This window comes from Metarhizium acridum, assembly GCF_019434415.1.
Source record: "Metarhizium acridum strain ARSEF 324 chromosome Unknown scaffold_572, whole genome shotgun sequence".
Classification (NCBI taxonomy): Eukaryota; Fungi; Ascomycota; class Sordariomycetes; order Hypocreales; family Clavicipitaceae; genus Metarhizium; species Metarhizium acridum.
In genome coordinates, this window is record NW_027094042.1 from 414,080 (window position 1) to 437,995 (window position 23,916).

The 23,916-nt window shown below is 53.7% G+C and overlaps 10 protein-coding genes across 10 annotated transcripts; 7 read left to right on the forward strand and 3 right to left on the reverse strand.

Annotated features, from left to right (window-relative positions):
- The first annotated feature begins 320 nt into the window (after positions 1–320).
- On the forward strand, positions 321–1,661 carry J3458_020249 (uncharacterized protein). Its single transcript, XM_066121931.1, has 3 exons — positions 321–543; positions 606–990; positions 1,073–1,661. The coding sequence occupies exons 1-3, from the start codon at positions 484–486 to the stop codon at positions 1,483–1,485; spliced, it is 858 nt and encodes a 285-aa protein (XP_065973109.1). The 5' UTR covers positions 321–483; the 3' UTR covers positions 1,486–1,661.
- A 696-nt stretch (positions 1,662–2,357) lies between these two features.
- J3458_020250 (putative NRPS-like protein biosynthetic cluster) lies at positions 2,358–4,489 on the forward strand (the record flags this gene model as incomplete). The annotated part of the gene is made up of 5 exons (XM_007813556.2): positions 2,358–2,655; positions 2,719–3,461; positions 3,514–3,608; positions 3,670–3,791; positions 3,863–4,489. The coding sequence occupies 5 exons, from the start codon at positions 2,358–2,360 to the stop codon at positions 4,279–4,281; spliced, it is 1,677 nt and encodes a 558-aa protein (XP_007811747.2). The 3' UTR covers positions 4,282–4,489.
- A 316-nt stretch (positions 4,490–4,805) lies between these two features.
- Positions 4,806–6,785, reverse strand: J3458_020251 (putative secondary metabolism biosynthetic enzyme). Its single transcript, XM_007813557.2, has 3 exons — positions 6,040–6,785; positions 5,261–5,968; positions 4,806–5,203 (listed from the first exon to the last, which is right to left on the reverse strand). The coding sequence occupies exons 1-3, from the start codon at positions 6,529–6,531 to the stop codon at positions 5,072–5,074; spliced, it is 1,332 nt and encodes a 443-aa protein (XP_007811748.2). The 5' UTR covers positions 6,532–6,785; the 3' UTR covers positions 4,806–5,071.
- A 1,214-nt stretch (positions 6,786–7,999) lies between these two features.
- J3458_020252 (uncharacterized protein) lies at positions 8,000–9,121 on the forward strand (the record flags this gene model as incomplete). The annotated part of the gene is made up of 1 exon (XM_007813558.2): positions 8,000–9,121. One exon carries the CDS (start codon positions 8,000–8,002, stop codon positions 9,119–9,121), a length of 1,122 nt encoding a protein of 373 aa, XP_007811749.2.
- A 304-nt stretch (positions 9,122–9,425) lies between these two features.
- Positions 9,426–9,599, forward strand: J3458_020253 (uncharacterized protein; the record flags this gene model as incomplete). Its single annotated transcript, XM_066121932.1, has 1 exon — positions 9,426–9,599. The coding sequence occupies one exon, from the start codon at positions 9,426–9,428 to the stop codon at positions 9,597–9,599; it is 174 nt and encodes a 57-aa protein (XP_065973110.1).
- A 278-nt stretch (positions 9,600–9,877) lies between these two features.
- On the forward strand, positions 9,878–10,423 carry J3458_020254 (uncharacterized protein; the record flags this gene model as incomplete). The annotated part of the gene is made up of 1 exon (XM_066121933.1): positions 9,878–10,423. The coding sequence occupies one exon, from the start codon at positions 9,878–9,880 to the stop codon at positions 10,421–10,423; it is 546 nt and encodes a 181-aa protein (XP_065973111.1).
- Positions 10,424–13,809: 3,386 nt separating this feature from the next.
- Positions 13,810–14,526, forward strand: J3458_020255 (uncharacterized protein). The gene has a single exon (XM_066121934.1). It carries the CDS (start codon positions 14,087–14,089, stop codon positions 14,519–14,521), a length of 435 nt encoding a protein of 144 aa, XP_065973112.1. The 5' UTR covers positions 13,810–14,086; the 3' UTR covers positions 14,522–14,526.
- A 1,515-nt stretch (positions 14,527–16,041) lies between these two features.
- Positions 16,042–22,102, reverse strand: J3458_020257 (uncharacterized protein; the record flags this gene model as incomplete). Its single annotated transcript, XM_007813560.2, has 3 exons — positions 16,042–21,443; positions 21,558–21,914; positions 21,995–22,102. The coding sequence occupies 3 exons, from the start codon at positions 22,100–22,102 to the stop codon at positions 19,314–19,316; spliced, it is 2,595 nt and encodes an 864-aa protein (XP_007811751.2). The 3' UTR covers positions 16,042–19,313.
- On the forward strand, positions 16,859–18,990 carry LDB19_2 (Endocytosis regulator). Its single transcript, XM_007813559.2, has one exon. It carries the CDS (start codon positions 17,140–17,142, stop codon positions 18,670–18,672), a length of 1,533 nt encoding a protein of 510 aa, XP_007811750.2. The 5' UTR covers positions 16,859–17,139; the 3' UTR covers positions 18,673–18,990.
- Positions 22,103–23,059: 957 nt separating the features above from the next.
- J3458_020258 (uncharacterized protein) lies at positions 23,060–23,416 on the reverse strand (the record flags this gene model as incomplete). Its single annotated transcript, XM_066121935.1, has 1 exon — positions 23,060–23,416. The coding sequence occupies one exon, from the start codon at positions 23,414–23,416 to the stop codon at positions 23,060–23,062; it is 357 nt and encodes a 118-aa protein (XP_065973113.1).
- Positions 23,417–23,916: the final 500 nt, after the last annotated feature.

Below are 23,916 nucleotides of genomic sequence, written 5' to 3' on the forward strand. Positions count from 1 at the left end.
GGCTTGAGCTTAGTATCCGAGCCGCAACAAATTGAAAACAAAGGAATGGAAGGCCGGCGAATCGGTACATGCGGCAAGGCCAGTCACAGCGAGCACACTCGTCAAATGAATATAGACATTCCCCACGAAAGTCTCACTAGTGATAAAGATTGGTTCAGTTTTGTGACTTTGCTTGTCTCTTGACAACCTCTTTGCAAGACGGGGATCTAGGGATGGCAAGGTCGCCATGCATGCACGTTATGCTGTGTACAGCCCAATGACACATAAATGAGGGAGTGTGCGCATCTTTGACTCCTTGAAAAGATTGTTCCGGGCAGTCTCGCCAACAGCCACAATCCTCAACGCAGCACACTACTCACCACGGGAAAGTGGAAATGCTCAACACAAATCACTACAACGCTTTGAGCTTGGCTCAGCCCACGAACTTCAAGTCCATGTTACACTCCGGCAAGCTGCTCTGGGGCACGGGATGCCGAATCCCCCATGAAGAGGCGGCGCGGATTGTTGCCTCGACCCCGTATCACTTCCTGCTTCATAGACGCGGTACGCTCGCCGCACGGCCGTGTGCGCCATTCTACCATCTGACGAGTGTGTGGCACGCATAGGAACACACGCCTCTGAACGCAACGCTGCTTGTCAACCTTGTCCGAACGATTCAGTATCACTCCAGCGGCTCCATGGTACCATTCGTTCGGATCCCGGGCTGCTCGCCCGAGCTGGTCAATTATGCCCTGAATGCCGGCGCGGGGGGTGTCGTGATGCCTCACATCCAAAACGCCCGACAAGCAGAGGAATTGGTCCGGTTGGCTCGGTTTCCGCCCATGGGCGACCGCAGCTTCCCTCCCGCGGCCCTCATCAACAAGAGGCAGCAAAGTACGCCGGACTCCCAGACCGTCTACGATGTGTGGAACGACCATGCCGCCGTCATCTGTCAGATAGAGGATTTGCAAGGCTTGGACAATATCGAGGAGATCTGCGGCGTTCCAGGAGGTGCGTTCCCGCCCACGCCACCCGCCACTTCTACCATTGTTTCGTGTCGGCCGTGTATTACGCTAATGCCGCTCGTCTATAGTTGACGGGCTCTTTATTGGTACCGGCGATTTGCGCATGTGTATGGGGTTGGCTGTGGGGAGTCTGGATGGCGATGAGCCCGTGTTTGTCTCTGCGCTCCAGAGGATCCGGGACGCTGCAAAGGCCAATGACCTTCCAATCATGGGCTTTGGCATCTCCCCTTCTACCCTTGAGCGTAGGATTGACATGGGCTGGAATGCATTCATTATACACGGCGACATTGATGCCATATGCACCTCGGCCGTCCGGTCCTTGGATTCTTACTGCGATGCCGCCGATCACTACCTATCTGCGAGAAGGAACAAGAATGGCAATGGCTCTTCTAATGGCTTGTTTCAAAATCTAGGAAGCACAACCAGGGAAGAGGGGACTGTTGGTTCTCGGAACGGTTCGCAGCCTGTGAGACCCCAGTAGGACGGATATATGTGTTTATTGGAGGCCCTCATAAGGCGTCCGTTCAAAGAGTGGTTGAGCTCATTCTTGGACTCGCTCCCTTGTACCCTGGGCATTTGTCTGTATTTATTCAACCTGTTGAATTCTCTTTAGTTCTCCCGTTGTATCTGGGTACTCCAGTACTCCGTAGACCAAAGTCCCTCCCATCCTGCAATGTATTATTGACTCAGGCCTTGTTTATTTTCTAGTCTGCTTAGATAACGCCTCTAATGGGTAGAGCAACGTTTATAGCTGCCATGTATGAGAAGCTCTACTGCTGCCGTTTACTTGCCAAGTAGATACCTTGGGGTTGTATCCGCAGTGACAAGGACAAGCGAGAGGAAATCTGGTCGAGCCGTGAGGCTAGCTTCTACACTGCTGGATGGAAATGTCCACGAACTAACGTAACTTCAGCAATAGTATGATTCAGCGTCCGGACTCTGGCAAAAGCAGAGACGTGCCACTGCACGTAGAATTTCGCGACGGATATTCAGCGCCTATTCTATAGTAGTTATTTTGAATATTCTCGCCCACTGACAACCATGATAGTTTGACGGAGCAATAGTGGCGTGGAGTCGTTCGACCAGGTTGGGTAGAGTCTGCCCCCAAGCGCTCACATCAACGGCCCAATCACTAGCAGATTGGCCTCCGTAATACACCATGAGCCCGGTAATAGTTCAGAATGGTCGTCGAGAGCAAAAGGCTTTCTTCAAGGTCCTGTATCAGCTTTACACAACCCATCACGTGTCTGGCGGGCCAATAGAAAAAGGCCTTCTAAAGCAGAACACTCCCCCAATGCTCCTAAACCTCCAGGCTCAAGCTCACATCGTGATCCCCGTTTAGCTTTCGAAAACATGCTGCTTCCACAGACTGCCCTCCCCGACGACCCCATCTTTTCTCGACTCCTGCAACTCGCCACCCACAGAGATGGTGAGGTTATTGTTGACGACCGCAGCCGTGGCACACAGTTTGGTTATGGTCACATCCTCCACGGCACCGTGAACCTCGTGCAGAAGCTACAAAGACTCCTCGACAGGTCCATTCTGGATAATCGTGGCGGGTTTTATATCGCCGTCTTGGCTCCCAACAGCTATGAATTCATTGTTGCGGTTCTCGCCGTTCTGGCTCTTGGTGGTGTCGCTGTACCAATGCGTGAGTCCCCCGTTGCAAAACGTCAAGTTTGGACTAATTGACAATCCTTTTCGAAAACAACAGCGACGGGCGCGCTTCCAGCCGAAGCAGCGCATATCCTGCGGCAATGCGATGCGTGCTGTATTCTTGTTGGCCCCGAGCAAGTCGACTTCTTCACCCGGGTGGAAGACGAGGTCAAAATACCCTTTCTCTTCATCAAGGGCCAAGTCAGCGATTCCAAGAGCCTGGTGCCGGTTGCATCCTATACTCTGGATCCAGCGGGCGCAGTGTCTGAAGAGTGTCCCAGCATACTGTTCTTTACTTCGGGAACGAGCGGCCCTCCAAAGGGCGTTTTACACGCCCGTCGGACGGTCAGTAAGTATGCTCGGCTGGAAGAAGCCGGGCCAAACGATGAGCTTTGTATCATACCGAGGGGAGCGTTCTGGTCCGTCTATTTCACCAAACTGTTCCAAATGCTCCTCACGGGGGTCCGCGTCGAGATTCACAATTTCGGACGCAACTACGACCTTGTATGGGAGAAGCTCCGTGACCGGACCGGCACCAGGATTGTCTTGTCCCCAACTTTCTGGTACGGCATGATGCAGTTCTTCCAGAGACACATCTCCAAGTTGCCCGAGCCCACGATCAACGAGTACGTCCAGGGAGCTCGGCACCTTCGCGATGCATCCGCAACGGGAGCCATGCCTTGTAGTCGTATCAAAGAGTTTTGGAAAGACTTGCGCGGCGGAAGGCCGCTCAAGGTGCAGTACGGGTCTACGGAAACACAAGAGATTTCTATTTGCGACGAGGGATCCGGCATGACAGAGGTGAGACGTCTCGCAGAGTATTCTGCGCTTTTCTGACACGGGTGTGAGCCAGGGTGATTTGGGAACGCCATTTCCCAACGTTGCTATCAAGCTGTCGAACGGCGATGAGGGGGAGCTACTTGTAAAGACTCCATCCTTGTTTCTTGGGTATGCGTCTCCCTCGGCTTTCGTTGGACGGCAATGCACTAAATTCTCCTTGCCGTCTCAGGTACTTGAACGCTCCGGACTCGACAGCGCAATGTATGGACTCGGACGGGTTCTTCAAAACTGGCGACCTGGCCATCCGCCAGAACGGCCGCTACATCTTCAAAGGAAGGGCAAACATGGACTGTCAGCACCCGTCCCTCACCCATACCCGCTTTACGCGAGACGCAACATCTAACGATTGGCCATTGACGCAGTGTTCAAGTTTTATACGTACAAAGTCCCGCGGATGGAGGTCGAGTCGAGCCTGGTTGCGCTTCCTTATATCGCCGAGGGATACATCGTGCCAGTGGCAGATCCGCAGTGCGATACCCGGGTGGCTGCCCTTGTTCGTCTTCAAGACTGTCTCCATAAAGTCGACCTGAGTACCATCAGGGGCGACCTTTCAAAAGACTTGCCTGCCTATCAGCTACCTACTGTGCTTCGGGTTTTGCGAGACGGCGAAACGGTCCCTCGGACATGGTCAGACAAAACCTCGTTGAAGCGGGCAGTTGAGATGTTCTTTCCCCAAGATGGCGAGCAACGACTTTGTGGAGAGGCGACAGAAGTCATGGATGTCAGTGATTTCATGAAGATGGAAACTAACAGGCTATGGGACCTGTCAGGAATGAGGTAGCCGTCTCTAAGCAAGTGGTTGACAGCACGATTGACGCCCAAGCTGTAGTACACACCAGGAGGATCGAAACTCACAACCTACCGCCAGCTGTGAGGAGACATGCAGGTCTGAGTGAAAAATGGGCAAAAGGTTCGGTATCAAACTTCGTATTTAGGTAATGAAATACAATTTACATCTCGCACGCTCGACAAAAATTGGTCAGCTCGCCATCTTTGAAAAATCCCTTGCAAGTCGAATCGTACGTTTAAATTTGTGCGGAGCAGATTTTTATGTCAAAGGTTTTCGCGGAAGGCCCGGAATGCTCTTGATCAGGGGATTTGGCAGCTCTCGTTCGTTTCCCTAACCACAGGCGCACACACTCATATCCATGGCTTCGTGTCCTTTTCATCTTTTACTTTGAAGAGATGAATTGCATTCAGTGACGACATCATCCTGGATTTTCATACCCCGAAAGTGAAGGAGTAGTTGAAATCCCACAAAGCAGGTCTCAAGGCATAGTCAAGGTAATAGACCCCATTTTCCCACTACATTGTGTGACAAGTTGATGATGAACAGATCAGGCGTCTTTCTCACATTCCTCCGGGCAAAAGGCTACAGGCTTCTCATCATAGGGAAAACATGCCTTCAATGACCACAATATAGCTGGTACGCTTTACGATGGAGGCATAGAAGGAGATCCGCTCATTATTTCTGTGGCTCACAACTTTTCAACAGGACCAGGCAACCTTCTGGCACCAGCTTTCTGACTCCACAGTCCCAGTCCCTCCTCCGAAGCGATCATGATATTGTCTTACGCGGCAATCGAGAGGCCCGGAAGCCCTTCAATACATTCTTTGATAATTCGGAGGCCCTTTTCAAGCTCGTCTTCTGTGACAACCAGCGGCGGGGCGATGCGGATGACACCAGTACGGCTAGATTTGAGCTAGAAACCATTACTAACAGGTTTTGTCAAAAGAGGAGCTGGCGTGTAGATATTTACCAAAAGGCCCTTCTTTCTCATCAGCTCACACAGTTCTATACCAGAGTGTCCATTGGTCTTGGACTGGTCGATGACCATGGCGTTGAGAAGACCTCGGCCACGCACAGTTTGGATAATAGGATTATGGGCCTGGAGAGCTTTCAAACCGTCACGGAGAATGTTGCCGAGGCGTTCAGCCCGCTGGACCAAGTTTTCCTCGTCGATAACTTCAAGAGCACGCATAGAGACCGCCGCGCCGAGGGGATTGCCGCCGTACGTCGACCCGTGTGTTCCGGGCTCAACTGTGAGGATCACGTCGTTGCTACCCAAGACACACGAGACAGGATACATGCCACCCGTCATAGTCTTCCCCAGCAGAACCAAGTCGGGCTTGATCCCACTCCAGTAGTGGCCGAGCAGCCTCCCTGTCCGCGCAATGCCCGTCTGGATTTCGTCGCAGATCAACAAAACATGGTGCTCGTCGCAGAGCGTTCTCGCCTCTCGAAGATAGTCGTCGTCGGCCACGATGACGCCTGCGTCCCCCTGGATTGGCTCTATGACAAAGGCGGCCAGGTTGAAGCCCGCTCTCTCAAAGGCCTCACGCAGTGCATCCTTGTCGTTGTACGCGATGGTCTTGTCGGTTCCAGGAATATAGCAGCTGATATTAGAGACTAGGGGACCATAATTTTCCCGCGACTGGGCGTCAGAAGCCAGAGAAATAGTAGCCAGCTGTAGAACAAAGACTCTTTTGTCAACGAGTTCCACCCCAAGTCGCCTCACATTTACGCCGGATTACTCACCGTTCGTCCGTGGTGGTTTCCTGCCGCACCAAGAATAATGGCTTGGTCCTTGGGAATACCCTTCACCTTGTAAGCCCACTTTCGAGCGACCTTGATGGCAGTCTCGGCCGCCTCGGCGCCAGTGCTCGAAGGCAGGACTCTGTCGTAGCCAAAAGTCTTGGTCACCATCTCGGCAAACTGGGGGTATACATCGTTGTGAAAGGCCCGCGACGTAAGCGTCAGTCGTGAGGCCTGGTCGACCAGCGCAGCGACGAGCTTCGGGTGGCAATGGCCATGGTTGAGGGCAGTCGAAGCGGAGTGGAAGTCAAGATAATGACGGCCCTCGGGGTCCCAGACAGACGCCCCCCGAGCGCGGGAAAATACAATGGTGAGGGACTGGTAGTTTTGGGCGGAGAAGTTCTTTTCGGCCTCGAGGGCAATATCGGTCGTGGCAGCGTGGTGCGCAATGGCGAGCTTGCCCGGGCCGTGGTCCTTGACACCGTTGGACACCATGATGGTGGAAGATGGCTTTTTGCAAGAAATACAAGTGAATTTTGTAGAAAGATGGATTGGAAGAAAAGGGCTGGGTGTGTCGGGGACAGATGCGGCCTTCAGGGTCGGTGAGAAAGTCAAGTTGTATATCAGGAAGTGCTGGGACCTCCAGGCAATTCGAGGGTAATTCGCAGTTACCAGGAGAGCATGAAGAGTGACTGGGAGTTCCTTAACCTTTGTAGATGTGACCCAGGTTGATATCGGCGCAGGGGCGATTTCCCAACCTAAGGAGGCGCCCGACTTGTGGTTTATGATGGAAGAAACGGAAGTGCGAGAAGCAAAGAGGGAGAATTATCCACGGCACGCGCACAGCGCTGACACTTGTGCAATGCAACACCCCAACATATCGGTTTATGCCACAGTTAGTAATCCAACAAAGACCCTCTCAGCCTCCTGATAATTCACTTCCGTAGGGCCACGAGTCTCTCTTCCCTTCCCCGACTCCAGAATTTTGGACAATTATGGCAATGTTGGGCAGAACCGTCCAGGGGTCCCCGGCAACGAGACACGGCACAATGGGCTCTGTAAGTAAAGCTATATTGGGTTTCGCTGTATTGCTTAAAGCCACCGGGCCTGACTATCACCACGCGGAAGATCAGCCCGGGGTTTCCGAGCCCCCATGGTCCACTTGATTCGCTAAAGGGTCTCTTGAAGTAGAACTAGCTTCCATTCTATCGAGGAATATTGACTCTCTGCCTCCTCTTTTAGCAACCTTCTAGTAAAATAAGCTAAGAATTAGAAATGACTAGCCAAAGTCGGTATTAATATTGGATACTCGACTTGGTGTAAGCTGGGGCTCACGACACACAGTAGGCTTAACACGGACTTGATTCGATTGTTTTAGCTGAAGACATGAGAGGCTATAAAGTCTACAGCGGCTTAAAAGAGCTAATGTATTTCTATAAAAATTATTATAAATCATCTGAGGAAAAGGGGGAGGAAGCTTTCAGTTAAAAACATCCACAGGCAGCCGATAGACCGCTTGTTTCTGTGTGACATGCCGGAGATGATTATCAAAATCGTACAACAGCAAGACAGAGCGCCAGTGCTATCCCCAAGGTTCAAGTCTATATTAGCAATATCCTCGGGTAACAACTCGGTTCTCAGTCTTTGTTCCTTGTTGTGAAACGAGACGGCAAGTAAATACTAGATGGGAAACTACGAGAAAAAGGAATAATGCGAGGAAGCGGCTAAATATAGTCACACGCCTATCCTTGTTGCTTCCGCCTGTGTGCTTCCAATGTAGCAGTCTCACTCGCCGGATGGCGTAGCACAGACATGACTTGGGGCGTTTTCAAACCCAACCGCAGTCTTCTTCATTCGACCCGTTGTCAATATGGTTTGAATGTTGAGCACTTTGATAGTACATTTACCCACAGCGCATACGCCCGTCACTTTGAAACAAAAACCCAGATTCAGCAGCGCAAACATGAACAATATCGACGTCAGCCACGGAAACGGCGTGGCCGGCCAAGTCCAACGGCAGAAGCGCTTCCTCCCTTCCATAGCAACCATGTCGCTCGGGTCCTCGGCCCTCCACCCTCTGGACGTGAAGCTCAAAATCGCAGCCGCAAAGGGCTTCCTCGGCGTCGAGATGTACTGGGACGACCTCTTCCAGTACTCCCTCCAGTTTCGCGACGAGCCCTGCTCGTGTGCCGCGCAGGAGGCCGCGGCAAGCAGCTTCGCCGTCCTGGTAGCCGCCACAGACGTTGCCAACCTGGCAGCAAGTCTCGGCCTGGAGATTCTGTCGCTCCAGCCATTCCGCAACTTTGACGGCTTGACCGACCCTGGCCTCCGGGAGAAGCGGCTAGACGAGTTCAGGCTCTGGCTAGCCACAGCCCGCCGACTCGGCGCGGGCATCATCGGCGTGCCGAGCGCGCTGCCCACGGTGAAGGCTGCCGACTACACCGACAACCGCCACGCCATCGCGGCGGATCTGGCAAAACTGTCGCGGCTCGCAAAGGCACAGGGTATACGTGTTGCCTATGAGAACTTGTGCTTCGCGGCGCACGTCAAGGACTGGCACCAGGCGTGGGACAGGATCGAGCTCGCGCGTGAGCCCGATGGCCTGCTTTTCCTCCCCGACACGTTCAATATCTGCGGCCGGACATACATGGACCCCGAGGAGGCGTGTGGTAAGATGCCCAACGCAGAGGCCGGCTTGCGGGCATCCCTCCAAAGGCTCGTCGACACGGTTCCCATGGCCAGGATGCCGCTGCTGCAAGTTGCCGATGCAGAATTGCCCGACTCGCCACTGACGGCGGACCATCCCTGGCGCAAGGAGGCGGGACTGGTCCCCCTCATGGCCCTCAGTCGGAATGCCAGGCTGTTTCCGTTCGAGGAGAGAGGGTACTTGCCCGTTGTAAGCGTTATACAGGCGCTTGTTAGTGCCGGGTGGGAGGGATGGGTGAGCATGGAGGTGTTTTCGAGGACTACAGCAGCGCAAGGGGAAGAGACGATCTGGGAGCATGCAAAGAGGGCTTGGGAGAGCTGGGAGAAGTTGGCTCATGTCATGGGTTGGGAAGCTCGGCCGCGAATGGGACGGCAGTAGGTAGTTTACTTGTAGACACGGGCGAAAAGGGGTACAGAGCTTTGGTTTTGAATAACACTGTCCAGACTGAACTGCCACCGGCCATGTTTTGAAACACGGGAATGGAACAGATTTTTTATCGTATTCAAGCACAATTTTTACAGCACATCGAATTCGGCACTGCTTGGTTTGCCGCCGTTAGAACCGGTAATATCCATGGGAACAAGCACTCATAAAAATTCACACATTCCTGTTCGGCCTGCAACACAACAATCTCTCCGTCTTGCTCTGCGGTCTCAAACTCTGTAACTTGTTGCCTTTGACCATGACGTTCATGAAAGAGTTCAACGGGTCCGAGAACCCATCCACATTCAAGGGACTCAACTACCTGGTGCGCAACCGAGCAAAGGCCAAGGAACGAGCTGGAATGGTGGGCATGGCGTCTGTGAAGATGACCAAACCGTTGAGTGAGGAGATGCTGATGAAAATTACCAAGTGAGGGTGATGACACGGGTGACAGGATGTATTGTGCGATGTTCAGATGCGGCGCCCTCGCCTTTTATTTCAATGTTCAAATTAGAAGATAAGGTAGTTAGGAGACCTACTAGCCAGGGTTAGGGTTAGGGTCAGGTCCCTAGACCGACGGGTGCAATCGCGGATCAAGTCGAGGTTGCCAATCGTGGCAAATTAATATTCAAGTGTCTGGTTACACGCGCGAGCACTGACGATACAGCAGGGAGGTATCGTTGACTGACAGCTACTTCCCTTTCAGGCCGGATGTGGCAGTCGTCGCCTTGTTTACGCACCAAAAGATCATTCTACTTTTCCCTTCTAAGTCATGGCAGGACTTGGATCAACCAACTGCCTGCTCAGCCACCAACATTTCTTTATCCATTCCCGCGACATTACAGCATGAGGATGCAGACACGAAAGCAGAACCCTTCATGTTTTGTGGCGTTTAGAACCTGCAGCGGAATAAAAACCTGTGCAAAGCTGTATTTGGCTCAAGGTTCAGCAAAACCGGACACGGCGATATACGGCGTGGTGTGCGGCTACCTTGAATGCCTTCAGTTGCCTCTCCCGCGAGAGGTCCGGGATGAAATCATGTCACTTGTACTGCGAATTGAAGCAAGACCCGCGTGCCTCACCGGCGGAGATTCATCCAAACAGTCGTGTATATCTGCCCGCTTCCGAATGCGATTTTGGACTAACAAGGCGTTTTCGGTTCCAAGTGTAGTCGATGAGGCCGTTGCCCTTTGCCAACTCGTCAATCGGCAACTTTGCCACGAGACCACGGACGCTGTGCGTCGTGAATTCCGATAGCCGCCGGACGACAGACTCTGGCAGAATACGTTTATCAGCCGAGAGGTATACACTAATATACTAACTATAGTATATTATAGTATAGAGCACGATAGCCGGGAACCTGATTTCATTAAGTACTTTTTGCCTCCCACTGTAGTGCTCTAAACCTTCCTGACTCGGGGGCCGTTCCTTTTTTTTACGAAGACAAAGGCCCTGGAATGAATGCTGGCAGAATCGTCATCAACGCCTCGTCATTGACCGATATTGGTGCTCTACCACTCCAGTACCTGCTGTCTAGCCGGCCACATGGGCCCTTTGAGACTTTCTGAGCAGTGTGTATGTGATGAATGGAAATGGACACATACGTAGACATGCGTCATGGTAAGCGTTTCATAATAATACTCTTCTTTTTTTGAAGAGGCGATAAAACATGGTGTGACTCAAGTGTTGACCCTTTTGTGAAGCTTGTAAAATCTTGCCACGTGATTCAAGTGAAAGTGCGAATTTATCAAAGACGCCTGGCTGGTCCTCATAGACAATATCAGTAGCAGTCCGAGGGAACACGCGCACAGACCTAAAAGCGATGATTTGAACCCCACGGACCAATTATGCACTTGTACATATAGGGCGTGTAAAGCTAGCTGGACAGCAGGGCCGTGGACTGCCTCGACAGGCGGCGGAGTTGGGCAATACAGCGCTCTCTATCGTGACGCCTTGCAGGCGAGGGAGTTTTTGTTCCAATACATTGTCGTTGCGTACGAGGCACTCCAATCGGCTGGTAGAAGCATGTAGAAGTGTGTAGTCCTTCTAGAAGTCTTCATCAATGTTGCTACGAAACACGTCTTCTCCATGGAGAAGAAACGACGCGACCCACAAAAGAAAATCTTCACCGGCCGGTCAGGGCTCCATGGCCACGGCGGAAAGTTGCTGGCAGAGTGGCGGGAGGACGCAGGCAGTGGCGTGATGCGGCTCCCTGATGGCGTACCGTATGCATCTCGATTCTCAATGGTAGCCATTCATCATGAATGATGGTAACCTGGCGGCCGCTTGCTTAATTTAGTTTCTTTGCCGTACCGATTGGTTGCATAAATGATCCATGAAGGTTTTCCGCGAAAAGGGGCAGGAGGGGGGTTTTCTCACCGACAACATGAATGCACGCATTTAGTCGCTTCATCGGCCCATCATGACGGCTGTGGATATAACCCCGTTGCCATCTGGACACAGAGTTTGTTTGCGTACACGGGGTTGCTCGTCAAGGCGCAAGGTGAGGGCGCTTTATCCCGAAGCTATGCGGCGCTTGGGCCCCGCTGAATGCCGAAGCTGCGTCGGCTTAAACGGAACAGGGCCGAAAGGAAATGAAATAAACAAATAAGTAAATAAAAATTGGATAGATCCCTGGTGATGGGGTTTGTGCTATTCTAGACCTTGGTTTGGGGTGTTTGCGTGTGTGCATTCGTGTGATCCCTGTAATTCCTTTTTAATTTACTCGCTTCTGGAAATGCGGCGGATGGCGGATATGCGGAAGACGGATGAGGGAACGCTCATGATAAAGCCGAACATGACATTGCCGTCGGCCGGGAGCCACATGTGTACTCCGTACAAAGATTGCATTTTTGGTTTTCCGTCGTGCAAAGCTACCGCATATGGCCAGATGGCAAAGCCGAAGCCCCATATTTGACAGCAGAATACCACGGTAGGTCGGCGCGGCGGTTGACCATGGTGCAAGCCGATGGGAAGGGCTGCAGATTCAATGTTGGCTAGTCATGGCGCCAGCCCTTGTCACACTTTATTCCCGAGCGTGACATTTGTCCTTTCCCGACGGCCCTTTCTCCGAGTCACCGAGATCACAAGGGCGCCTTTTGCATGTTGCAGCGTTAGCCGCCTTTGGCTCGGTTCATTCCGAGGTGAGTGAGGTGAGGTGAAGTGCGTGGCTGGCTTGCCCAGGTGGTTTTATGACACCACGTTTCCACTGCTGGCCGTGGCTGAGACACCGCGCTGGTCCAGATGATTAAATAACACGTGAGTGTGCTTACAGCAAGGTAACTTCCAGGTGCAGGTACATGTTGGGGTCCAAGAGCAAATCATCACCAACCTGGTGGTTCCGACTCCATGCCAATACTCCCGCAACAATAAACGTAGCACCGCGGGGACTCCAAGATATGGCCAAAAAAAAAAAAAACCCCCCGGGGAGCAATCCCCAGATCAGAACCAATGGGTCCGATCATGGAGCCGAGTCCAGGAAGCCCAACATGATTGTCAATATCAACGCTCTGGCGGCGTATTGCTTGAGCCTACTCCGTTGTCGGAGCGGGAACAAGAAACCGGGAGCGGGAGGAGCCTCACGGAACCTGACGATGGAGACATTACCATATCGGGCAGTTGAATGGCATGCTACACGGCAAGGCGTCATATGACTCGTAGAGTGAAGGATGAGGGTTTTGCGACATGCGAGGAACAAGAACCGAGTACCACGAATCGCGTACATTGATGTATTTGCATCAACAAAGCACTCCGTACTCTGTACCTAGATGTCCGCTGATGGATCAAGAGGCCAAAAGGTAGGAATAACATGCTCTGCATCCTAGACTTGACCTTGGATGCGACACATGGTTCTCCCATACCGCTGGCGAATCATGACTGGGTATGGAGCAACGATGTTGTGAATCTGCGGCAGTAGCAGCGTCTGTGGGTTCGCCGTGGGTTCACTTGGGATGCATTTATTGCCTGCAGTGTTTTAGTTTTGTGTACTCCGTACTCCGTAAGGGATATGCAATATACTTGGGAGGTACTTGAGGTAGGTACCTGTCAGGTGAAGAGGTGGGCCGGTGGGCATGAACATCGGCGGGGGGTTTTGGCCACGAGGAATTTGGATGGCTTCACAAAGGCTTGAGAAATATGCATGGCGATGCCGACGTACGATGCGAATTGAATTCGAAGCAAGATCTAGGATCCGTCTGCGCTGTACTGCACACGTTAAACAAATGGCAACCCTGACTTGCGGTGTACGAACTGTGAAGTTTTCGCTGATCCCTTGCGTTTCGGAAGCGACTGGGAACTTTAAAAAAAAGTGGATCCGACATCGGCTTGACGCCTGGCTCCTTCCTTGCCTTTAATGGCTGACTGGGTAGCGGTTGCGGCTATTGTCGTCTCTGAATCCTGGTTGGCTGATGCGGTTGCACCAGGCCTCCAGATTCGATGGGTGTTATTAGATGATAGCTAACTTGGCAGCATGCGGACACTATTAATGGAACATTAAAACAGTCCAGTATTATTAACCAGACTGGCAATAGCCCACGGCAGAATGCATTCGCCCACTGCCAAGTATATATAATTAACAGACTAGGTAATTTATTACGTCAAGGTATGCCACGTACCAGGCCATCTACTTTTTGCATGCGCATCGGCGATCATGGCCAACCAGGTGGCACATGCATGCTGAATAATGGGCCTCGTTGCCGATTCCACGCACACGTGTTTGCTAGCGGCGTTGACAGGTCGCGAACTCATTCGACTCATGGGCTGCGCGCCTTGCATTGACATGCGTGTAAAGTAAAATTAATCATAATAATAAAGGATGGCGCCAACGGAGACTGGTTGGTGCATGCAATTATGATGCAAAATCGCGCCCATCAAGGACCGTCTGACTGAGCGACTCGTGCAAAAAGCACTGGTGGGCATGTGATGGGATCCTCTTGCACGCCATGGCACGGCGGTTTATGCCAAGGCAGCCTCACACACGAGTACACGGCACCCAGGTACCTGCGCAAACCAACGTGCCCTCGGGACTCGGAAAAGGTCGACCCGGCAGCCGTTGCGCCGCGGGTCCCGCCAACTGGTTGGTTCGAGTGTTTTGGAGTGGCACGTTCCCAGCCTGGCCTGGCTAGTTGGTGCACATGTCATTCAAACAAGGGCGCAAGCCACGACATGTCCAGCAACGCCGCCGGTCAGCTTTGGTATTATCTCGATTCGACCAGATTCCACAATCGACATCATGGACAGCCTCCAATGCACCCTGTTTCTCGTGATTTGCGAAAAAGAAGCTGCCTGGTGCAGTTCCGTACTCCGGAACTCAATGATACCAGGAAGCAAGGCCTTGGCCCGCCCCACAATTTGTAATCGATCAACGTACTTACGCCTTCCAGGCGGTTAAATCCCTTTGGTGTGCGCAGGTGACATTTTGGTGACGACCAAGAATGTTGAATAATTAAAGATATTAGATTAAAAGATACTTGATTGACCTAGGAATTTATATGATAAAAGAAGTACCTGGTATATATAAAAAGCTACAGGTATACAAGAGGTCATCCTCACTGTGAAGATGTACTTAGCAAGTCGTTATCAGAAAAGTGGAGTATATACATGAAAGACACCCGCGCACACACAGAGGGATTCGTTCGCCTTGGCCTTGCACGCCTTACCAACAGCCACGTCCAGGTCAAAAGTTGGAAGCCGAAGCCGAACAATCACGACATTGCTGGATTGGGGTGAAACGTGGGAGTCATAGTCAGCCACTTTTGGGGTGGATTTGAAAGCAACAGCTGCAAGTGCCGATACAGGTACCTTGGATGTACGCAAGTTGACGAGGCTTTCGTTCCTGTCAAGGTACGGTGAACAATGCTACTATTGCGTCTGGCGCATGTAACTATTGACGAGATCAAAGTCAATTTAACGGTGTCAGCCGGTGGTACCAACATGACCTTGTTTTCAGGTAACCCTCATGCCCCCTATGCCCACCCACGCTTACCGTTGGAGGCAGGAATACAGAGAACAGCCAGCGTTGAAGACCCCAATACTCCATGTCCGTGCATGTGCTCCATTGCGCGATGCCTCCAAAGTCGAAAGACCCGAGAAAAAAAACTAAGCCTCCTGCTGGGCAAATGGGTGCTTTGTTTTTTTTTCTTTAGTGTTTTCTTCTTTCTAAACCCAAATGCCCATTGAATAACGTACGCCCTTCCTGATGGACTCTATTGGCACTGGGCTTTGCCTCCAAAGGCAGGCATAGCCGGCCACGCATAAAGTTAGGTAGGTACATGTGTACCTTGGTATTTAAAAAGATGCACATGCAAGTGACTTGTGGTTCAAGCAGCGTTTAGTGGATGCGGACGGCCATGTCTGCCACTGCATCCTCAAACACTCGAATGCGTCAGGGCCGTGGAGCGCTGTACCACCCGCTGAAGACGGACTGCCCTCCCTGTGTTGCGTGCGGCATCCACTCGGTGGGGCTCCGCCGGTGCAGAGTACGGAGTACTTCCTGGCACATGGCCCCAGAGCACTAAGAGAAGAGTCAACATTGAAGTTTAAAAAAAAAAAAAAGTCACCATGTGGGTGCCGCGCCAGACCCATCCCGGCCCAGCACCACCAGGTACAGCCAAGGTACCTCCATGCCAACCAACTCTGCATACCCACGCATTTGTCCTCGCGCCCACGCCTTTCGACCATGACACATTGGTTCCGTACAAGGTGGATACCCCAAGCAGGGATCGAGTTTGCTCTTTTTTTTTTCCCTTTGATCTTTTGGCCAACGGCCCAGCTCCGGCCGTAACATGCCGTCTCGTCGGCGCAGCCTCGCACCACGTCGCGGGTTTGTATATAAGATCGGGGGCATGTCCTCTCCCTCCGAGAGCTTCTGATTTACCCCGTTATCGCGCTTCCCCAGAATCTGGCTTTTGACATTTGTCAATTGGCCCCTTTTGGTAATTATTTACTCCTTGTTGTTATATCGTCTGGCATACAGCGAGCGGTGTACATTGACGACAACCTGTTGACCGCCTCACTGGCTTCACTTACACCAAACCCAACCACGTTTACCACCAGGACCTGCAACGCCCAATAGACGACACCTCAACACTACCAATTTTCGCCCAATCAGTCCCGGAATAGACGCCAGCCGGGAAAGGGGAGAAGAAAATAAGGGGGAGAAAATCTGCGTCACCAGGGAAAAAAAAACACAGGCCACGGCAAGGCCACGGCACGGCCCACGTCACATCGGCCCTCACACCTGTTCGACTCGGTGCCTGCTGCACGGCTAGCGCCATCGGAGCAAATCTCCATCAATCATCGTCGCCACGGACATTGCCGCCCGTGTTCGCATACGTCAGGGAGCGCAGTTGGCCCAGATTGGACGGAAGCATATTCCGTTTGACGACCTGCGCCCTCGAGCCAAAAAAAACAGGTGTCACACCACCCAACCCGGCATTTACCTGCCGAGGAGCCGTCATCGCTGGCACGGGAGGGGAGGACAATCGGCCAAGAAGGTTAAGCAGAGACGAGGAGAATTCGTCCCGACGCGACCTTGACTCTATTTCGGCGTCACACGACCCTGTTGTGCCCCTCCGATTAGACAATTCCTTTGCCAGCGCTTGGCATAGGAGGGGTACTTTGGTCTGAAGAGCTGGGCATCACGGCTGTTTATCCGGATCTTGTCTTTACTTTGTAATTTTTTGGTGTTGTGTAATTCGATCTGAAAGGAGATCTTCCTTCCTTTAGCAAAGCGCACAGCCCATCTCTTCCGACTTTGAGCATTGATACAGCTGCATTCCGCTGCTGCTGCATCGTGTCCAGCCAAGGCCATCATCACCACCAGACGAGGTTTGGGTCCCAAGAGCACACAAAAACAAAAACCACCCACGCACCACGACTATACCCCTTTGGAATCCGACTTGACGGGTGCTCCTTCCAAATAGAATAATAACTACTAGTATATACACACACAGCGAGGCAACCTCCCGCCCATCATGCCCCACCTCGTCGTCAACTTCCTCCGCACCTCGTCTGGCAACATCTCGCATATCAAAAAGTCTGCCATCTCACGATCCCGGACCACGTCCCGCAACAACTCGCGAAACAGCTCGGTCAGCGCCAGCCCCTACGCCTCCGACTCCGAGGACCATGCGCAGCACCCGGTCAAGATGCCCGAGCTGGGAGACGCCCTCAAGAAGCACCGCCTGTCGCTGCACTTTGGTCGCTCGAGGCACGACGGCGCCGCCGGCTCATCGCACTCGGCCTCGTCTGGCGGGCCAAACGCCCCTGCCGCCATGGACTGGAGCATCGAGAGCCCGCCCATTGTGTTTTACGGCTCGCCCGAGGAGAGCACCGGCGCCCTCGTGTCGGGCCTCATGTACATCGACGTCCACGACGACGCCATCGAGGTGGACAGCTTCACCGCCAGCCTGACCATGCACGTCGCCCAGAAGAAGCCCTTCCAGAGCCACTGCGCCGACTGCCAGACCAGGGTCACGGAGCTCAAGAGCTGGCAGTTCCTGGCCCACCCCACGTCTCTGCGCCGCGGCAGGCACCAGTTCCCCTTCTCGACGCTGCTCGACGGCAGCCTGCCCGCGTCGACCGACTCGCCCATCGTGTCCATCTCGTACCACTTCAAGGCCGAGGCCGTGGCCGTCCGCGGGCCAGCCTCGACCTCGTGCCTGCCCATCCGGTTCGAGCGCTCGCTGCACGTCAAGCGCTCGCTGCCGGAGCCGCTGTACCCCCACCACTCGGTCCGCGTCTTCCCCCCGACCAACATCAAGGCGTCGGCGCACTACACGGCCGTCATCCACCCCTCGAGCAGCAACTCCGTCACCCTCAAGCTGGACGGCCTGATGACGCACAACGAGCGCGTCAAGACGGTCGACCTGTGGAAGCTGAAAAAGGTCACCTGGAAGCTGGAGGAGACCATCAAGACCGTCGCCCCCGCCTGCGACAAGCACGCATCCGCCTCTTCTTCTGCTACCGCTTCCGCCGCCGCCGACGACGACGACAACGAGGCCAAGAGAGGTGTCGTCCGCACCGAAACCCGCCTCCTCGGCGAGAGGCAGCTCCACGAGGGCTGGAAGTCGGACTACTCGGGCAACGACGGCACCGTCGATTTCGAGTTTGACTACGCCGTCAACCAGCTGCGCGCCCACGCCAAGGAGCCCCGGTACGCCTGCGACCTCAAGACCCAGGACGGCACCGAGGTCTCCCACGCCCTGCACATCGAGCTCATCGTGTCCAAGGAGTTTGCCCCCGAGGGCAAGACCCACCTCGCCGCCCAGACCGGCACCGGGAGGATCCTCCGCATGCACTTTGCCGTCAACCTCACCGAGTACCCGGGGCTCGGCGTGTCGTGGGACAACGAGGCGCCCCCCGTCTATCAGGACGTGCCGCCCAGCCCGCCGGGCTACCCTGCCGAGCCGCCCATTGAGTACGACGACTTGGAGGAGCTGGATGCTCAGAGGACGGGGTCTGCGCCGGGCTCCAGGAGACATAGCGAGTCTGGGAGATCCACGTAGCCTTCTATTTTCTTTTGGTCTTTCACGAGTGTGTATTATATTTAGCGTTGTTTCTCTGGAGCGTTGAAGAGCATTATACCCCTGTTTGGGACGGCGCTGGGTACGACTAGGTTTCGTCTAAAACAAAATTAAGACGTCATAATGTATTGCAAAGACGTCGGTGGTGCTGTGACTGGTGATTTGATGCTACATGCTTGTTTGTGCTCGTGCTGCAGAGGGCACCGATGCTCTGTTCTGCATCGGGTATTTACTGACAGTCACATGAATGTGTAGATGCTCAATTGAAGCAAAGACCCTAGACTGGGTTGCATGTCGTATCGCACTTTTATTCATTGTCTTCATATAGATATTTGGTTGAGGCTGAAACGGACTGTATTATACATGGCTTCGCGCCTTTATTCATTACCTCGTTAATTAAAGCCAAAGTGCATTGTACACTTTGTTCATTGTCCTTTTTGGACTCCCGTCCGATAGAGTAGACTGGATCAGGCAAGTGGCCACGCGTCATAGAAAACGGGCGTGGCCACACCACGTATTATGTGTGCTTCCCCCCACTCTCTTATATACTGTCAAGTGTGACAACACCCAATCCCCCGGACCATGCTGGAAAAGAAGGGAATAAAGAAGGCGCCATATCCCGCCTAGGCATACTTGATGACAAACGGCGGCGTCAAACCTTCATCCCAGGCCGTGGCGTCCTCGTCGTCGCCGTACAGCCTCAGCATCTCGACTACTATCCTGTACGTCCCCTCCTGCACGTACATGCCGTTGCTGAGCCGGCCGTCCCAGGTGAGCGAGTCCCTTGCGCGGGAGACGTACTCAACCGGGGAACCCTTGATCTGGCCGATGAGCTTGCGGGAGCCGCTCTCGGAGACACGCGCGACGTGGAGCTGCAAGAGGCGGCTGCCCAGGTGGGGGGCGTAGACGACTGCCGGCAGCGCCGTATTGTTGATCGAGCCGGGCCGCGGGATGGTGAAGACGGTGTTGGCGGCCACGGGCTTCCTGTCCTTGTCGTTGGCCCGGGCGATGTGTGTCGCGCCGGCGCAGAGGACGGTGTGGTTGCGGAGCGAGCCCACGAGGCCCTGGTACGGGAGCGAGAGGTACGTGCCGTCTGTGCCGTTGACGCGCACGTACCCCGACCATACGGGGAGGCGGGAGGCGTCCAGGGTGTCCGGGGGGGTGGCGAGCACCTCGACGGTGACCTTTTCGCCCTTGGCGAGGGTGACTTTGGTTTCGCTGAAGCGTATGGCTGCCGAATCGTTGTAGAAATCGCCGGGGAAGACGCTGACGGATTTGGCGTCTGGCTTCAAGGCTGCCGTCGTCAAGGTGGGCACGTACGAGATTTCGTAGGTGACCTTGCCGTCTCCGTAGTTGGTGAGGGTGAAGTTCTTGCTGGGGGCAAAGTACGTCGTCTCGTTGAAGGAGAGACTCGAGGGCTCGAGGAGCGTCGTCGCAAAGGCGGCATCGTGGGCCTGGATCAGACCGGCGCCTTGCTGGGCAACAGGCGCGAGCCTGTCGTAGAACCGGAAGCCGTTGTTGAACACCTGCGGCTTGGCATTGGCGGACAGCAGGTTCTGGAGCAGCATGGGGTCCCTCGTGCCTCGAACCTCGATGAGGAGGGCGTAGATGGCGGCTGTCAGCGGGCAGGCCATTGAGGTGCCGCTGAGAACGGCATAACTCCCCTTTGCCTGGGGGTAGGTGGACAGGATATGGCCACCGGGAGCAGCAAACTGAGGCTTAACGTCCATTGTCCACGTTGGGCCCCAGGTAGTAAAGGTGCTGGCGGCGCCGCCAGAGGCTGTATTGTCGAGATTCTTGACGATACGCTTCGTGTCTAGGCTGGAGCCGAGGGCCACGGTGACCTTGTTCCCTGCCTCAAGGTGTCGGACCCAGGCCTTGCCCGTCTTCTTGTCGACGAAGCCGACTCCTTTGACGCTTTCGGGGATCTCTTTCTTGACATTCAATTGGGTGGGATGGGCGTCGACTGAGTTGTAGAACATGATGTACTGGGCTCCTTTGGCGGCGGCATTGGAGACCTTCTCATCAAAGTTACAGCTCCCTCGGCGGATAAGGACAATGTTCTTGCTCAAATCGGGCGTGTCAGCAGGGAGAGGGGAACACAAATCCGCAGCCGCCGATGTGTTGAAGGTATCGACCCAGAGAGGCAGCGTAGTGTTGAACTTGTTGGGGTTCCCGAGCACGTAGGAAAACTCTTGAGGTTTGTCGGCTCCCACGGAGACATTACCGTAGTTTATCAAAGTGGGCGTGTGCACATTGTCATACGAGGCAATGGCCGCCACACCCTCACCGGAAGAGCCCGAGCTTGCGTAGAAGATGCCCTGGGCGCCTTCGTTGCCCGCAGAAACGGTGACAATGACACCCTTGGCTACTATACGGCTGGCCGTGACGGCCCACGCGTTTTGCTTCCAGCCGTTTGGGCTTCCAATGGACATTGTGATGATGTCGGCCCCGTCCAGATAGGCTCGGTTGATTGCTGCAATGATGACATCAGACGAGACGGAGCCGGCACAGCCAAAAATACGGTAGGCGCCGAGAGTTACCCCTGGCGCACCGCCGGTGAAGCCGAATTTCTTGTCGGCCGCGGCAATGATGCCGGCAACGTGAGAACCGTGTCCTTGGCAGTCCATGGGGTCGTCGTCTGGTATGCGTGCATTTTTCCCGTCGAATTTGTCGCCAACAAAGTCGAACCCTTTCGTGACCAAGCATCCTTTGCCAAAACATCCACCCAGGCTGGGGTGCTTGTAGTCAATCTAGAGGTATTGAGTTAGCAAGATGCAACATGGCAAAGGGGCATTGTCTAAAGGACTGAAAGGGGGGGCGTTTTGGAAGAACCGACTGTTGCCGGCAACAACAGCAAAACTTACACCAGTGTCGATAACAGCAACATGGACACCCTTGCCGGTGTACCCCTTGGCGTGCAGCTTGTCGATTTGGGTCATGAAATGAGGCGAAAAATTGTTTGTCAGCGTTGAGTTGTCTCGAGCCTGGAGGATCTTCTCCCCATCAGGATTCCCCATCCAGTGAACTTGGGCATCGGGAATATTATGCAAGGTAACAGGCCACCACCTCTTAATGCTGGGTAGAGCAGCCAATTCGTCCACGATTTTATTAGCTTTCTCGAGGTCATGCAGCTGGACTGATACGCCTCTAAACAGCTCATAGTCGAGACCCATTCTGACGTCGCCATTTTTGCGAACAGAGGCCAAAGCTAGAGCTGTATCCTGTGGCATCCTCCTGTTAGACCTGGATATGTTATTTCCTCATAATTGAGGCAAGGAATCGGTCAGCTTGCTCAACATACCTGGTCGTCTTCAAACTCAAAGATGAATGCGCCAGGAACAACTCTGGCGGAGATGATTACACCAAAGGCCGCTGCCAGCAATGGCACAGCTGCCCCAAGCCTAACCATGTTGTTAATGGGCTCCCTTTCAGTAGCAGGACAGATAGATTAGGACAGATGGACCAGGTCAGATGAGCACAGAAGATGAACGAAGAAGAAGAATCCGCATATGGGGCCGACAAGATAGTTATACTAGTCTCCTATTCTCATCGTGGGCGAGTATTCATGTTGGCTGCCCATTGTCACATTTGGCCCATGCAGCTAGGCAAAAGTCCATGCCGCGCCACGGACGCGGCTTGATCCATGCAACGTCACGTAGTAGTGTAGGAATGTCGCATAATGGGAGACCATGAACGGAACCGGCATCAATTGACAATAGCAACGACACCAAGACGCGCGAATGGCGACCTGTTGCTTTGCCGAAGCGAACCATCCTGTGGACAGCCCGCCGAGCGGCTTCATTCTTGAGTAAAGTCCAACCAACCACAAAAGCCCAAGGATTGGGAACAAGTTCAATAGGCTGGAAACATGAAATGAATCCCTACGTCGTGGCGCGTGGTAGGTTCAACGCCGACCGACGAGGCGTGGATCTCGAAATAAGCTCCTTCTCCATTCCGCGCAGACGGCGGGGGCCTAAGGCGGACAAGGTCAAAGCCAAGGCCAATCTTCGTTTAAGTCGTGCCTGACTATGTGTTAGCGGCCGCATACTATGAGAGAAAGTTAGAGATTGTAGAAGAGCTAGTGACCAGCTACGGAGGCTTACATAAGTAGATCTGGACAGGCACCGGGTCTTAAACCGTTTATTGTCTATCGCGTTGACCAACACGTCAAGGAGCACTTAGTTTCTCTGCCACTCGCAACTGTTCGATATCCGGCGGTCCGTAAAATGACGAAATGCCGTCTGCGTGATGGACGACATGGAACGTCGCCACGCCAAGACATGTTGGCCTGCTTAATCGGGGGTTGGGCGGACTTAAGACGGGATTATACGACTAACCAGCGAAGGGTGTTATATCGGACGAGATCTCATTGTTTATGCTTCGAGTCCGCCAGTTTTAGTTGGCCAGATTGCAAAACGGCCAAAAGACCTTGGGGCCGCAACAAAACCGTACAAGTGCGATATCCAAGGCGGGATTTCCTTGGAACCAGGACGTGGAACATTCGCGGGCAGGAGCCAACAATGGCTCTTTCACTCAAGTGCTGCTTGATGAACAATGACGACGGACAAGTGGCGGGACCAACAAGAAAGCCATTGTGCCCGTCGATTCGTGTTTTCTTTTCGGCATCGTGGGAAGTGACCTCGGGCTGAGCGTCTATCTTTCGGCCATCCAGCGAATTTCGGCGTCGCGGTTCCAATGTCCAATGATTAAGCAGCGGCTGCATGGTTGTAACTTGGACCGGAATGCTTCAATAGTCGCCTGGTCCACCGCCCGCCAATACCATGCGTGTTCAGCCGTGGCGATGGGTCCTTGCTTCAAAGCATGACCAAATACTCTCGCTAAGCATATAGGTGTGACTCAATGCGAACTCAGGTCGGCTGTCTAGGGACGGATGAGGTGATGGGGCAGACGTCGATCTACACCGGGATGAGTCACTCGCCGACGGTGATCATCCGCCTCGAGAAAGGTGGCTTTTAAGAATGTGGCTGCACCTTGTTCTTGGCTGTACTCCGTAGCTTTTGAATATAAGTATGTAAACAGCCCCCGAAGCAGGCCAGCTGAGGCAGTTCCTGGCTATGCTCAGGCGCAAGGTGGGAGCCCATCGTGGGTAGAGGAAGACACGGTGAGCCTCTGAACCCGCGCCTGACGCACGAAATACCAGTCGGAAGGAAGACACAATTCGAGCAAGGACAGCCAGCTGCCAATAGTGCGCTGCGCAACCTC

What these genes read in the sequence shown, in the direction of transcription:
- J3458_020249 (XM_066121931.1), top strand. Translation starts at nt 484, where the DNA reads ATGAAGAGGCGGCGCGGATTGTTGCCTCGACCCCGTATCACTTCCTGC. An exon ending in CTTCCTGCTTCATAGACGCG is followed by an intron (nt 544 to 605) that starts GTACGCTCGCCG and finishes TGGCACGCATAG; the next exon opens with GAACACACGCCTCTGAACGC. An exon ending in GATCTGCGGCGTTCCAGGAG is followed by an intron (nt 991 to 1,072) that starts GTGCGTTCCCGC and finishes GCTCGTCTATAG; the next exon opens with TTGACGGGCTCTTTATTGGT.
- J3458_020251 (XM_007813557.2), bottom strand. Translation starts at nt 6,531, where the DNA reads ATGGTGTCCAACGGTGTCAAGGACCACGGCCCGGGCAAGCTCGCCATT. An exon ending in GAAACCACCACGGACGAACG is followed by an intron (nt 5,969 to 6,039) that starts GTGAGTAATCCG and finishes TTTGTTCTACAG; the next exon opens with CTGGCTACTATTTCTCTGGC. An exon ending in TGAGAAAGAAGGGCCTTTTG is followed by an intron (nt 5,204 to 5,260) that starts GTAAATATCTAC and finishes AATGGTTTCTAG; the next exon opens with CTCAAATCTAGCCGTACTGG.
- J3458_020255 (XM_066121934.1), top strand. Translation starts at nt 14,087, where the DNA reads ATGGGATCCTCTTGCACGCCATGGCACGGCGGTTTATGCCAAGGCAGC.
- LDB19_2 (XM_007813559.2), top strand. Translation starts at nt 17,140, where the DNA reads ATGCCCCACCTCGTCGTCAACTTCCTCCGCACCTCGTCTGGCAACATC.